The sequence below is a fragment of the Chrysochloris asiatica genome, unplaced genomic scaffold (assembly GCF_000296735.1).
Source record: "Chrysochloris asiatica unplaced genomic scaffold, ChrAsi1.0 scaffold00296, whole genome shotgun sequence".
Taxonomy (NCBI): domain Eukaryota; kingdom Metazoa; phylum Chordata; class Mammalia; order Afrosoricida; family Chrysochloridae; genus Chrysochloris; species Chrysochloris asiatica.
The window spans coordinates 1,527,617-1,541,996 of NW_006408814.1; the positions used below are offsets into that span (position 1 = coordinate 1,527,617).

The following is a 14,380-nucleotide window of genomic DNA, read 5'->3' on the forward strand; positions in this document are numbered from 1 at the left end:
GAGGAACCTACCCAACTTTACTTAGGATTATACGTCAGACACCAGGTTCAGGCAGTCCTCAAGGCTGCACCATCTTCCTTCTGTGGGCAAGGACTCACCTCGCTAAGTTCCACACACCATTGTTGACGCTGTGCCCCACCATTCCCCATCTCCTAAAAGCAGGATGACCACATGCATGTGGTTCATGCTGGACACACTAGAGAATTGACTGAGCATATGATTCCTCTCCTGAGGGACAGGGTAAACCGGGACATGTGTTTCCCACTTAAAACTCTTTGTGTTCTCTGAAAGTCTTCTGTCTTCAGTAGTATCATCTCCCGTATCCTCACCCTCATTTTGAATATTTCCTGTCTTTACACTGAGTGAAACCTGGCTGTCCCCGGCAGCCCTCTCATTTGGTGACTGTTTTCTCTCCCACATCCCTGTGACCACGGGAGACTGGGTACCTCGTGGACACCCCTGGACCATTCTCTGCCCCTCCTTTCTCCCTAAGAAACCCCAGCTATTTGAATCTCCATCAGCACCACCCTCAGCCACTCTCATTCCTTCCCCACTGCTAAACCACTGCCAGTTGAGTCAGCTCTGACTCACAACAGCCCCAGGGGTAGCAGAGTAGAACGGCACTCCATAGTGCTTTCAGTGGCTAAATTTTCAGTAGATCTCCAGGAACCTCTGGATGGATTCCATCCTCTAGCCTTTTGGATAGCAGCCAAGTGCATTAACCATTTGCACCACCCAGTGACTCCTCTCAACACTGCTCTTATCATTTTCCTTGGCACTTTCAATATCCTCATCTCTTTCTCTCACCTCCCGTTTCCAGTACATCCAGAACCGAGAGTTCTCATTACCTCCCTGGTCCGGCACCGTCACATCACGTCCTTCTTGCTTCTGCACTTGCTCCTTTCTGGGTTTTGCCTACACAGTAGCTGGAGTGATGGATAACTCTCCAGTTAAAAATCCCACTGGGTCACTCTACTCAGAGCCCACCCAGAGCGTTCCTCTCAGAGCCAGCCCTCAGCGACCTCACCACTGCCCCTCGTTCACATTGCCCATTATTCTTGAAGCAGATGTCCCCTTCTCGGCGAGACCTTCTGCCAGCCACCCTCAATGTTTTGCTTTGGGTTTGTTTCCCCCACTAGAGATTTCTCATCTATTTTGATCAGCACTTTAGCTTCATTGTCTCAAGTACTGGTTCTCGGCCTGAGCGAGCATCTGAAGCATCTTGAGGACTTTTAAAAGCCCAGATGACTGGGCCCTGCCTTCAGAGTTTCCTCATGAGTAGGTTGTGCTGCAGTTCCCAGGGCCCACACTCTCAGATCTCCTCACCAAGAGCACTTCCAGACCATAGTAGGCACCCAGTAGGTCCAGGCTGTGAGGGAGGGTGTGCCGACAGGTGCAGCTAGAAGAGCCTGTGAGCAGGAAGGTAAATTGACTGTTCACTGACCAAGGATTTGGGTTGCCAGGGCATGAGAGCAGCATGAGCCTCCGAGGAGGCTGGAGTCCAGGGCAAGTTCTGAAGTGACCGTGGACCTCATGCCCGGATCCATGCCTAACTCTGCCTTTGTCCCCCCAGAGTACGCAGAGAGCATCGGGGATGGCCGGAGCCCGGAGTTCCGGGAGAACGAGCAGAAACGCATCCTGGGCTTGCTGGAGAACTTCTAGCTGCGCTCGGGACCTTCCTCCCAGAAGCAGACTTTCACCCAGCTCCGTATGACTCTTAGACAAATTAAAGCTAGTTTTGGTATTTCTGGGTTGCTGTTCTTTGTCATGAAGCCTGGCTGTCAGCTTTACCAGCATGGCCCCAGCAGCTCTCTGAGGACACATCTGAGGAAAGCAAGGCTCAGAAAGCTCATCCTTGATGGACTCACCACTGTGGGGACTCTGCCGTCCTGCCATGAGGCTGCAGGATCTGTAGCTGGGAGGCCTTAAGCGGGGCTGCCAGCCCTAACTACCGAGGCCAGGTGTGTGACAGGAGGCATGGTGGGCAGAGCAGCCTCTGACCCCCTGGAAAGGGGTGGGGCTTTAGACATATTTTGTGTTGGCTTCGCCCCAACCCAGTGACATCAGTTCCTCAGATGCGGCAAGCAGGCACTGGTGTGCCTAGGTAGCCCCAGTGGGCTTCAGGGTAAGAGCCATCTCTTTAGCACCCCAGACCTTAGGTCCACACTCAGCTGCAACTTTACACCTGGCTTCTCACTTTCTCTACAGATTAGGGGTGATGATTCCATTTGGTGCTTGTGAGGGTGACGTGAAGTGAGGCACGCAAACGTGCCACACAGTGGAGCACTGCCCATCCCTGCCATGATACATGGGTTATGAAGACACTGATCTCCTTTTCTAAGAACAGCATTGCTTTGACACAGTTTCACTGCATCCCCAAATAATACAGTCCGCCTCATGGCTGAGGAGGAGAAAGAAGAAATCATTTGAAAGCACAGCATTTCAGTAAACGAGGGCTCAGCAAATAACTAGACTGTAAGGATTGGCCCCCAACCTTACGCTAGGCCATGGCAGACCCCGCTGGACAGCAGCAGCTCTCTGCTCCTCCTCAACACCCAGGGAAGGCATCTCTGAATAAGATGGCATGGGCTGGGTTGCTGAACATTTTGATCAAGGATTCCCTAGAAAACTGGTCAAAAGAGAAGAAGTATAGAACAGAATTTCATATTCTCATGGACTCTCGATTTTCTGGAGCCATGAGGTTGAGTGAACCCCTGAAACTATTGCCCTGAGATACTCTAAACTTCAAACCAGAAATATCCCCTGAAGTGTTCTTGGGACAGAACAGTAGTTTAACTTAACTAGTTTAAAAGGTCGGGAAGCCTTGTGTGGTGCTACAGCATAATACGCTGAGCCACAAGGTTGGTTTGAACCACAATGGTGGTGGTTCAAGCTCACCAGCCGCTCCTCGGAAATCTATACAGGGTAGCTATGAGTCAGAATCAACTCAATGGTACTTAACAACAACAAGCTGTCTGTATGGGGTCAAACTGACAGCAGCAACACGAAGGCTGGGCTGGAAACCTTCAGGGCCGGTGAGTTTGTGTGAGGGAGGGAGGAATGACAGAAAAAGGGTGACGATGGTGGCACAACTCTAGAATGTCATCATGGTCTCTGAATTGTACATGAAGATTCAAAAAAGCTGGCAGTGGTTTGGATGACATCTGTTTTGTGCTGGACCTGGGCTGAGACCAGACAGTGATTAGGCCAGCCATGGCCCCTGCCCATCCATGTCCTGGCTGAGTGGTGCTCAGAGTGGGTGTCAGGCCTGTCACAGAATCACCGCACAGTCACCTTTTGGATTTTGGTCATTTTTATTTCACTTTACTGTAACTCTAAAAGCTACCACGTGTGGAACACCTACCAGGTGCTGTTTGATTTGCATCCATTCTCTCTAATCTGCAAACCAGCCCTGCGGCTCCGCCATTCTGCATTTTCTAAAGACAAGACAGGTCTTAGAGGGTATGCAACTTGCACTAGGTCCTTCGGCTGACCCTGTGTCCAGTGGAGGTCTGTCTGACTCTGTAGTCCATGCTTCCCATATTCCCACCTGTCCCCAACCAAAGAGCCACCTCGCTCTACAAGGCAATCACAGCTCCTGGCTAATGTTACACTCTCCATGTGTTCCACTGTCAATACATGAATGAATGAATTCACCAGAATAAAGCATGTGTACTTGTAACCTATAGAACCATCAACTTTTTGAGCTAAGATTGGTACTTTAGAGATCATGAGTCCTTCAGCTTTGTTTTCTTTTTTTAAAAAAATTTTTTCTTCTCAACCAGACAATACTTGAACATGGTTCAGAAGTTAAGAATGTAATAGTGAGAAGTCTCCCTCCCCATCCCTTAGACCCCTGTTTGCCCTTCCAAGGGCTTCCACTAAAGCCGGGGCTTCCCCACAACACATCAGAAGCCAACTGAGGAAGAGAGGGTGGGACACCACCAGCCATGCCCCCTCCTTCACCTAGCCTCACTGGGCTCTGTTCATGTACTGGGGCACCTCTGAAGGTTTTATTTGACCCCAGAATTCCTCTGCTAAAAGCAGGTTTGACCGTACCCCTTCATCTTACTGATAAAGAAATGGTCCCCTTTTACCATCAGAGTTGTGGCAGGAGGGTTGAGGGGAACATGATTCAGAGGAGTGCACAGTACCAGGGGCTGGGGACCAAGGAGACAGTATCAACCCATTGCACAAGGCTGGAAGAAAAGCTTTTGAAAGTATACAGTAAAGATCCCCATACTAACCTTCCTAGCCCTGGACTTCTGGGATGTGATCCTAGTTCTCAAGTCTGCTCATGGCTAACTGAGAAGCTGTCTTCCTCACAAAGCAGCCCCACCGGCCACGATGACTTCTTGGGCTTCCCATAAGGCCACCCTGTGGTTTGGGCACTACTACTGTGTTCCAGTAGTGAAACTCTTCCAACGAAGCCCCTATAGTGCACTACTGGTGTCCAGCACATCCTGATAGCCAGTAAGCCTTTCCTGGTCCACACATGGCAGTGGAATCGCCCTTAAGTGACGTTAAGTGCCATTGAGTCTATTCTGACTCATAGCGACCCTGTCTTTGTAGAGGATTTCCAAGGAGCAGCTGGTGGGTTTGAACCGCCAAACTCTCAGTTCACAGCTCAGTGCTGATCCTACAGTGCCACAGATATTGGTGGTTGTGTGCCGTGGAGTTGGTTCTGACTCAGCAACCTTGTGTAGGGTTTCTAAGGCTGTAAATCTGTACCTGAGCAGAAAGCCTCATCTTTCTCCCATGGAACGGCTGGTAGTTTCAAACTGCTGACCTTGAGATTAGCAACCCAACTCATAACCACTACGCTACCAGATATTTGCTGCTGCTACGAATCGGGCTGCAAACCTTAAGGTCAGCGGTTCGAAACTACCAGCTGCTCCGCGGGAGAAAGATGAGGCTTTCTACTCCCGTAAAGATTTACACCCTCGGAAACCCTGTACAGGGTCGCTATGGGTCGGAACCGACTCGACGGCACTTAACAACAACAACCACTTGTGGTTGGCACACCTGAGTCCTGCCCTGGCAAGCTGGGCCGTGTCTCATTTAGAGAGATTTGCATACAGGCTGCATTCCTCCCCTATCTGTGTGGGGGGGAGGGGGGCATTGCCAGGAAATTTCACCAGCATCCTCCAGTCACCCCCACAGTAACACAGCTGCCCAGGTGGCTTCTTCTGCCATTACTGAAAGCATCAGTTTAGTGTCAACAGGGACACGAGACTCGATTTCCTAAAGGCAGAAACTTCTTGATTAGATTTTCTTACCCAACAGTAGCGGTAAGAGCAAACCCACATTTTTCAATCTGTCTAGCTCTCTGGGACACAGAAAAAGTGGTTGGTATCACAGCAGTGGGTCTTCGCGATCTGCGTGTAGGGAGGAAATAGCACATGGTTCTCCAGTCACCTTTGTCTTGATTAGGTAGCACATACCATTGGGTAACTACAAGGTACATAAGGGGACACATGCAGAAATCTCCCTGCCAGCTGCATTTCCTGACCACCAGCTCAGAAGTACCCGCTGCTAATGAGCTCAAGTGGCCATTCAGAGTCTAGGTTTTCAAGTATAAATATTTTTTAACACAAATGGTGGCAGATCACGCTCGCTGTTCTGCACCTTGCTTTCACACCGTGCATCCAGCAAACACACAGGGTTGCCCCCGCTCCTCTTAATAGCAGAGCTCTGTAACGTCATTTAGTTAATCGCGCTAATGGACGTTTAGGTTGTTTCCAATCTTTGGCTATTACAATGCTGCAGTGAACATCCTTGTATAGAACGTCATTTCACACGTGTGAGTTTAAATTCCAAGTAGAATTGCTAAATCAAAGAGAATGTACATTTTTCACGTGGATTCATATTGACAGACTGCCCTTCTTCCATCAATAGAGTCTGAAATTGTCATCTCCCCACACTGTCACCAAGGCAGTGTTCTCAGACTTCCATCTCGACCTCTGAGAAGTGACAGTGTGTGCTGCTTGTTGTCACCCACATTTCTCTAGAGGTGAGGTCCTTGCCTGTTTGTCGAGTGTGTGCCGTAATGGAGAACAGTCACTGAGCTAAGTACTTTGCTCAAATTAGCTCATTTAACCCTCATTGCTGAGGTGTAGGTACTTTTGTCATCATCGCCAGTTCACAGATGAGAAAACCCAATTGAGAGAGTCAGTGACATTGATGTACAAAGTGATAAAGCTATGAGTGGGGCAGGCAACCTGGGTCCAGAGCGCCCACACCTACCTTGAGGCCACACTTCCCCAGCTGGTCAGAGGGGCTTTGGGTGAGGCTAGAGAAGGTGGCAGTAATGGGACCAACCCCCAGAGAAGGAGCCCTTCCTGACCATGTGAAGGAGCCCCCCACCACCACCGCCTGCAGGATCCGGTTCCATCCCGTGGCTCATCTGCGTGGGAGGGCCAGAGTGACTTTCCTATCAGAATGGAATTGGCCCTTACCACTCTCCCATAGGGAGCATTCTGGAAGTCAGGGAACATCAGGAACAAGTTAGGCAAACAGACACACCACCATCTAGCAGAACCTGTGCTCTCTGCTCTCTCCCCATGTCCATCACCATCTCATGGAGACATTCTTGAGCACTTGACTGTTGGCCCTGGGTGAGGCTGGAGAGAAAGCACCCAAGATGAAGCCATTGGAACTTTGCAATGGAGAATCTGAGTAGAGCAATAATGGACTTACTTACATGGAGGTGAACAGAAAAGCTGTGGGACAGAGGGCCCTACCCTGACAGGAGAGACTTCTCCTAGGAGCTTCATGAGGGAGCTCCAGACGGCAGAAACAGGCATGACAAAGCACGGGAACAGGGGGGCTGGGAGCTACCCTGAAGTAGGCTAGTCAAGGTCTGACATAGTGATTTATGGCACTTGGAGGTCATGTTTGCCCAGAGTCACGGAGCTAGTTCTCAGACTCCATTTCTTCTCTGCGTGCCCCAGGATGTTTCAGTCCCCACATGATGAGAAAGAGACTCCATTGGAGGGTGACAAGACTGCCATTCTGACCCCTAGGCAAGATTCAGCCTCTAAGGTCACCCAGGAGCTGTCCAGGCACCAGAGGTGCTGAACAAGAGCAAGGTCAGCCTCGAGGCAGCTGGCCACAGATCCTGGGGAGCATGGGGGAGGGGGGGGCGGGAAGCCACCAGAGAGGACTGTGGTCCTGGTCACAGCTAAGTGAAAGTCTCCAGTCTAGCCATGTGGAGCCTCAGGAGCAGAGAGTAAGGGGCCTGGGGCCCCCAGCCCAGTCTGTCTCTGTGAGACCAGGATGGTGTCCCTCGTGATGTTGTCTTTGTAGTCATCATGAAGGGACTGAATGAGATGCTGCTCAAGGGTCAGCTGGGCACCTCCTCCCCCCACAAGCTATGCTTGTGCCTCCAGGCGACCACGCACCACCCACCCCTGTATCATTGACCCTGTCAGAATCCATGTGGGGAACAGACCATCTGGCCTCAGGAGTTTGCATCCTCATGGACAGATGGAAAGACAATTGACAAGTAAACAAAGAACACAGTGTGCTGCCATGGAGACTGAGCTGGGTGGTCTGGGAAGCCCTCTTTGAAGAGGTGCCTTTGTGCTAAACTCTGCATTGGAAAAGGGGTCCAAGCAGAGGCCCTGGGGCAGAGGAGAGTTCTGTTACCTTCCAGAAACAAACCCAAAGAGACCATCATGGCTGGGCCCAAGACCAAGGGAGGGGCTGCTGTAAGCTATGGCCAGAGAGGTAGGCAGAGGTCAGTCAGATCATACAGGGCCTTGAAGTTTTGAGTGTGGAAGGGCTGTGACACAGTGAACAATCTGAAGACCCCTTTGGTTGCTCTGTGGAGGATACCCGAGAAAAGGCAAGAGATTCTTGGGCCAGGAGGAGGCAGTGGGTTAAGAACAAATGGACTGGTCTGAGGTAGAGCCCTCCCTCAGCACCGAGAACCTCCTAGGAGCACTTTGGTTGGCCCAGCAGGAGTTGGGTGGGCTGGGTAGGAGAGTTGCTCAGCATATAAATATCTTTAATGAATAAATAGAAGTGCTTTTAGGACTGGCGGAGTCGTATCATTTCCACCTGCCGTAAAATTTCATTAGAAGCAGGCGCTGCAGGGGGAGAGGAAGGGCTGTAATAAATCTGCCCACCCACCCTCAGGCCCTGCCTCTGCTCACAGCCACCTCCACTCCTCCGCTCCGCCCACTCCCTGGAGAATCCAGGCCAGGCCCTTCTCCCTAGGCCTTCCCAGGACCCAGGAGAGTCTAGTAACTTCCTTGCCCCAGGGCCAAAATATGAACAAGGAGAAAAACAAAGGCCTCAGTCTCCATCCCGGTACTTGGGACGATTCCTGGCCCCACCTTCATGCACCCCAGGACGACAGTCCAGATGCGGTGAGATTCAGAGGGAACCATGTTCAGTCAACACTGCCAAGTTCCTGGATGACAGCATGTAAAAGGCTGCCTAAAACCTGAGGGAGCAGGTGACTGTCCAGGGTCATACAGAGCCAGTAGCAGATCCAGTTTCAAAAACTCATCGTCATAGCTACCATTTAGTTTGTTTCTTTTTAAGTTGCCATTAAGTCATTTCCAACTCCTGGTGACCCCATGTGAGACAAGTGTAGAACTATGCCCCTTCAGATTTCGTGGCTGGGACTGGAAGCAGAGCCTGTCTCCCAAGGTGCTTCTGGGTGACTTCAAACCACACACCTTTCCACCAGTAAACTAGCGCCTAACTGCTCACACCACCCAGGGGTGCCTGCGATTTAGTTGTTGTTAGGTACCATCCAGTTGGTTCTGACTCATAGCAACCCTATGCACAACAGGATCCTACAGTCCTACACCATCCTTACATTGCTATGTTTGAGCCCATTGTTGCTGCACTGTATCAATACATCTCGTTGGGGGTCTTCCTCTTTTTTGCTGACCCCCCCCCCCCCCCCCCCCCCCCCCGCCTCCACTTTACCAAACATGATGCGCTTCTCCAGGAACTGTTCCCTCCTGATAACATGTCCAAAGTACAAGAGGTGAAGTCTGGTCAGTCTCGCTTCTAAGGAGCATTCTGGCTATACAATCAACACGCATAGAAGAGGCAGATTCGTATTCTCTGACAGTTCATGGTACTTTTCAATATTCTTCACCAATGTAATTCAAATGCATTAATTCTTCTATGGTCTTCATTGTACAACATGTATCTGAGACCCCTGAAAATGCCATGGCTTGGGTCAGATGCACTTTAGGCTTCAAAGTGACATCTTTGCTCTTTAACACTTGAAAGGAGACCTTGTACAGCAGATTTACCTAATGTAATAATATGTCATTTGATTTCTTGACTGCCTCTTCCATGAGTGTTCATTGTAGATCCAAGCAAAATTAAGTCTTTGACAATTTCAGTCTTTTCTCCATTTATATGGATGTTGTTTATTGATCCAGTGGTGAGGATTTTTGTCTTCTTTACGTTGAGATGCAATACTTTGATCTTCATCAGTAAGTATTTCAAGTCCTGTTCACTTCTAGCAAGCAAGGTTGTGTCATCTGCATATCGCAGGTTGTTAGTGAGTCTCCAATTCTGATGTCATAGTCTTCTTCATAGAATCCAGTTTCTTGGATTATTTGCTCAACAAACATACAGATTGAGTAAATATGGTGCAAGGCTACAACCCTGGCACACATCTTTCCTGATTTTAAGTCATTCAGTAGCCCCTTGTTCTGTCTAGTTGTGGTTGTGGTTGTTAAGTGCTGTCAAGTCAGTTCTACCTAACAGCGACCCCTTGTAGAGTTTTGAAGGAGCAGCTGATGGGTTTGAACTGCCAACTTTGCAGTTAGCAGTCCAATGCTTGTCGTACACCATTTAGTTACCACCAGCTAAGTACTAAGAGTCCTGGTGTGGCACTGGGGGTTAATGCACTGAACTGCATCGTCAGTTTGAACTGCAAGCTTAGTGGTTTAAGTTCACCAACTGCTCCTTGGAAACCCTATACAAGGTCGCTGTGGATCAGAACCGACTCAACAGCACTTCACCACCACCACAAGTACTGAGATGCTCAATACTAAGTAGTAAGCACCAGCTCTATACTAAGTACTTGACATGCACCATTTCATCAATTACTGTCCAAGTTTCTGTAAGGAGGTGACTCTTAACACCAATTTTGCAGATGAGAACAGTGAGGCCCGGAGAGAACTAGGATCCAGACCACCCTATTGGAATCCAGGTCTTCACCATACCACAGCAGCTTTTTCCTGGTGTTTGCACACTTGTGGGGCTGGGCTCATGCTTTCCTGAGCCTGTAAATCCAGGGTGGGGAACCATTTTTCTACCAAAATATATAGCATAATTCATGGGCCATATAAAATAATCAACTTAAAAATTAGCCTTCATGGCATATGGTCTTGCTGGTGACCACGTTGTTCTACCAATAAGGGGAAGTGGGGGACAACAGCAATGAAGTTGTGAGCTAAGTCCGACCACATTCAACAGACTCCTGTCCACCTGGATTGAGACCTGGTTGGCCAGCAGTATGGCAAGACCTGGGGACTCCTAGACCCAGAGACAGGGATAGGGACATGGCCACAGAGGACTAGAGCAGAGTGAAGCATCCAGCTGATATGAAGTGAGGGGAGATGCACAAGAACACCCATACTTGCAGATAACATCCATTTGACCTGGCTTCAATGGCTGGATGATCAGAACTTGACTACTGGAAAAAAGAAGAGGCAAAAAAAAAAAAAGTGTAATCCTCTACAATTTGATGAACTTGACCTATATTTATGGATATAGTAGCTCAAAAGAGGGAACAAATCTTTACAGCGAGGAACATTCCCACCCCCTCAGTACACAGGGTTGACAGGGATGGGCAACTTAGACACTGGCTACCCAAAATGGGGGGACTACAAACGCACAAAGTGACTGGCTTACAAGCTTTCAAGAGGGAGCCTAGTTTCAGAGGGTGCGGGAGAAGATAGAATCTCCACTGAGTGGTTTCCAACCTGTCTGGATGGGGCTGATGAAAGGAGATGGGGATAAGACTCTTGTGGTTCAATAGTGAATAATTGCTATAAGGACTTATTGTGAGTGTTGCAAATGTAAAGGGAGATGTTTTGTAACAAAAGGAGGGAAGTGGTTGATCTTGCAGTCTAGGAGCGGAGGACCCTGAGACCATCAAGGGAGAAGAGCAGAGTGCGGGAACCTATCCAGAAAAGCAGTGACACCAGAGATGGAGGCAGAGATGATGACGTGGAGAGATGGAGCAGCTGGGGACCCTTAGACTCCAAGAGAGGGAAAGGGGCTGTGTGCTGATGGCCAGGGGGCAGACTTGCAGGGTGTGCCCTTTGGTTGTTTAAATGGTTATATATTCCTGAGTGCTTCAGTGTACATCCAAAACAAAAACAAAAAACAGAGGGAATGGAAGTAAATGCTGTTGAATGATGATGCATGGAGGGGATTGTAATCATTGCAATGAAACAAAATACGATAGGGTGAATGTAAAACTGATGTAAACTATCATCCAATTCACAATAAAAACTTTAAAAAAAAAATAGCCTGCTTTATTTGGCCAAACATTTAATTAACTCACCCCAATGTGATGACTCACCCCAATGTGCCCAGGATCGGGCAGTTTTTGTTCTATTGTGCATAGCTTTGCTATGAGTCGTTACCAACTCGATGGAACTTAACAACAACAATATGATGACTAAAACACTTTGATGGCATAGTGGTTACAAGTCAGGCTGCTAACCTCAAAGTCAGCAGTTTGAAACTACCAGCTGTTCCATGGGAGAAAGAAGAAGCTTTCTGCTCGGGTAAAGATTTACAGCCTCAGAAACCCTCTGCAGGGTCACTATGAGCCAGAACCAAATCCACAGTACACTACCACCACCCCTAATGTGATGGCAGAAACTGCCATTGCCTTGGCAAGGCCAGACCAAATAAGGCCCGCGAGCCAGATGTTCCCCACCCCTGCTGTAAATCATCAAGATTGTCAGTCTTTTAAAGGACTGATATTTACTGAGGGCCTTGTCAGGAGGCCTCCAAATGAAAGGTCACTGCTTCCCACACCTCAGTTCATCCTTCACAGCATTTTCCAGGATTGTCATGCAAATAAGGAAACTGAGGCACGGAGGCATCAAAGAAGTTACTATGTCAGTGATGCTGCCAACGCTCAAGTCACTGGGGTCCTCAGGCCCCTCCTCAGCTCCACTGCCACCCTCCCCCAGCTGGAGGGGTAAGGCTAGGGAGCTGAGCCAAGTGGACAGGACAGGCTGGCAGCCTGCCTGGGCCTTTGGTTATCAGTTCAGCTCATTAAGTGACCATGACAGATCATGGCCTGGTCCAGCTGCCTTCCTGCCCTGACTTGCTCCAGCCCTCTTGGGAGCAAGCCTAAGGACAGGTCCCTGCTTTTAGCAGCTGCAAATAGAAGTCTCTGTAATTGGGGAAGATTAAAAGATGCACAGACGGGCCTTGCCAGGCCACACTGGCTGCAGGACCGCGAGCACAGGACACAGGTGTGCAGGTAGACTACCAACTACACAGCACACCACCACCACTCCGAATGTGATGGGCAAGTCGCCTTACCTCCCTGAGCCTCAGCTTCCTCTTCTATAAAATGGGGATGAAGTGTTATCCTTAGAATTAACAGTCTGGGCCTGCAACAAGTGGACACCTCTGCAGCACTTGACTGGCTCTAAAGTGCAGGTCAACGTCACCACCAATACCTTATCTCACCCACCTTCCCCACTAGACTGTGAGCTGATTCATCTCTATTTATACTTTCTGGAATGAATTAACAAACCCATGAAAGCATCAAACCAAGGTCCTTTAAGGGGTCAGGCCATGAGCCTGATCAACTGTCCCTACACTGTGTTCATCTTGGTACTCCCTCACCCAAGCCCATGGTTCCTCATCAGCTGTGTTGCCCAGTGCCCTCGTCTGTGCCCTCCTATGCTTACTCTTGCTGATTCACAACCAGCACAGACTACCCTCCCTGGGAAGCAGGATTCCTGCCCACCTGGGGTGCACAGTCTCATGGGGCTGACAGATATATACACAGCCCACCATCAGCCAGACATGATGCATGGAGGACCCCAGCACCACACACACTCTGCCCTCAGTCCTGAGGTCCCCATGTGCTCTTATCCTTCCATTCCTACTGGCCCACTGTCTGGAGTGTGGCAGCCAGGCTGGCTCACAGTGAACAGAGCCACAAACACAAAAGCAGCTACATCAGGTGAGCAGCAGAGGTTCTAGGGACACCTGGGCAGAGTCAGGCCTGGAGGGTCCCTGATGGCTTCATGAAGGAAGCAGCCTCAAGGCAGCAAACAAAGGGAGAATTCATGAGGTAGGAGGATGGAGACAATTCACAGAAGGAGCAATGAGAGGATCAAAGGCATAGAGGTGGGAAGAAGGTCAGTTCCTAGCTGTGGGGCCTTATGGACTCACATCTACTTAGTAACCTAGAAGGGGCAAGCTACTGTCCCCGTTTTATAGATGTGAAAACCAAGACTGGAAAAGGGGAAGAGCCTTTCCCAAGGCCACACAGCTACAAGGGGTGAGGGCTGAGACATGAACCCAAAGAGCGTCCAGTAAAAGATCCCAGCATTCTAAGTCTTGGAGAGTCCATATGGCTGGTGGGAGGATAAAGTGGGGTGGCAGAGCAGCTCAGTATTCCTGAAGCATCATGGAGGAGTAGCATTTGAGTTCATCCATGAAAGGTCAGTGAGCTTACCTTCGCCACCAGTGAAGGGCAGGTGAAGACTTGGAGTGGGAGGCGTGGGCAGAGAAAACAGAACAGACAAAAGCCCAGAGGGAGGGAAGCATGTGGCATGTTGAGACGTATGGGTTCTCTGGTGTGGCTGTAACTGCATAAGTAAAGAGTAGGAAAAGGAGGGAGAGGAGGTGGTAGGTAGAAAGGTAGACTGAAGGTGTGCAGGAGTCAGATTGTGAAAGCCTTGAATGGCAGGACCAGGCATTTGTACTCTCTCCTCAAGGCCCAGCGGAGCCTTGAGGGAAGGGTTCTGAACTGGAGGGTGGTAGGGCAGATGTACAAGTCCAAAAGACTCTTCTCACAGTTTTGTAATGATTGAAAGGTGGGAATGTTGAGAGGCAGCAAGAACAGGAAGGAGTCTGCCCTAGCAAGCCGTGGTGGTAGCTCCAAACAGGGTTGTGAGCTTGGGGGGAGGAAAGAGGACATATACAAGAGCTATTGTGGAATTAGAGTCCTGGTGTGACTCAGTAGTATAAGCACTGAGCTGCTAACCACAAGGTTGATGGTTCAAACCCACCAGCTGCTCCTTGACAGTGTTGCTATGAGTCAGAATGAAGTGGCACTTAACAACAATTATGGAGTTACTCTGCTAGACTTGTGAACTGGGAGGGAGAGTTGAGAACAGAAGTTGGATCCCAG

At 49.5% G+C, this 14,380-nt stretch overlaps 1 protein-coding gene across 1 annotated transcript in view; it reads left to right on the forward strand.

Moving 5' to 3' along the window:
• CTNNBL1 (catenin, beta like 1) overlaps positions 1–1,752 on the forward strand; it is a 223,862-nt gene extending 222,110 nt beyond the window's left edge. The window contains exon 16 of the mRNA XM_006874728.1: positions 1,574–1,752. Coding sequence (XP_006874790.1) covers positions 1,574–1,662 — 89 coding nt within the window. The 3' untranslated portion in view covers positions 1,663–1,752. The remainder of the gene's footprint in view (positions 1–1,573) is intronic.
• The last annotated feature ends 12,628 nt before the right edge of the window (positions 1,753–14,380 follow it).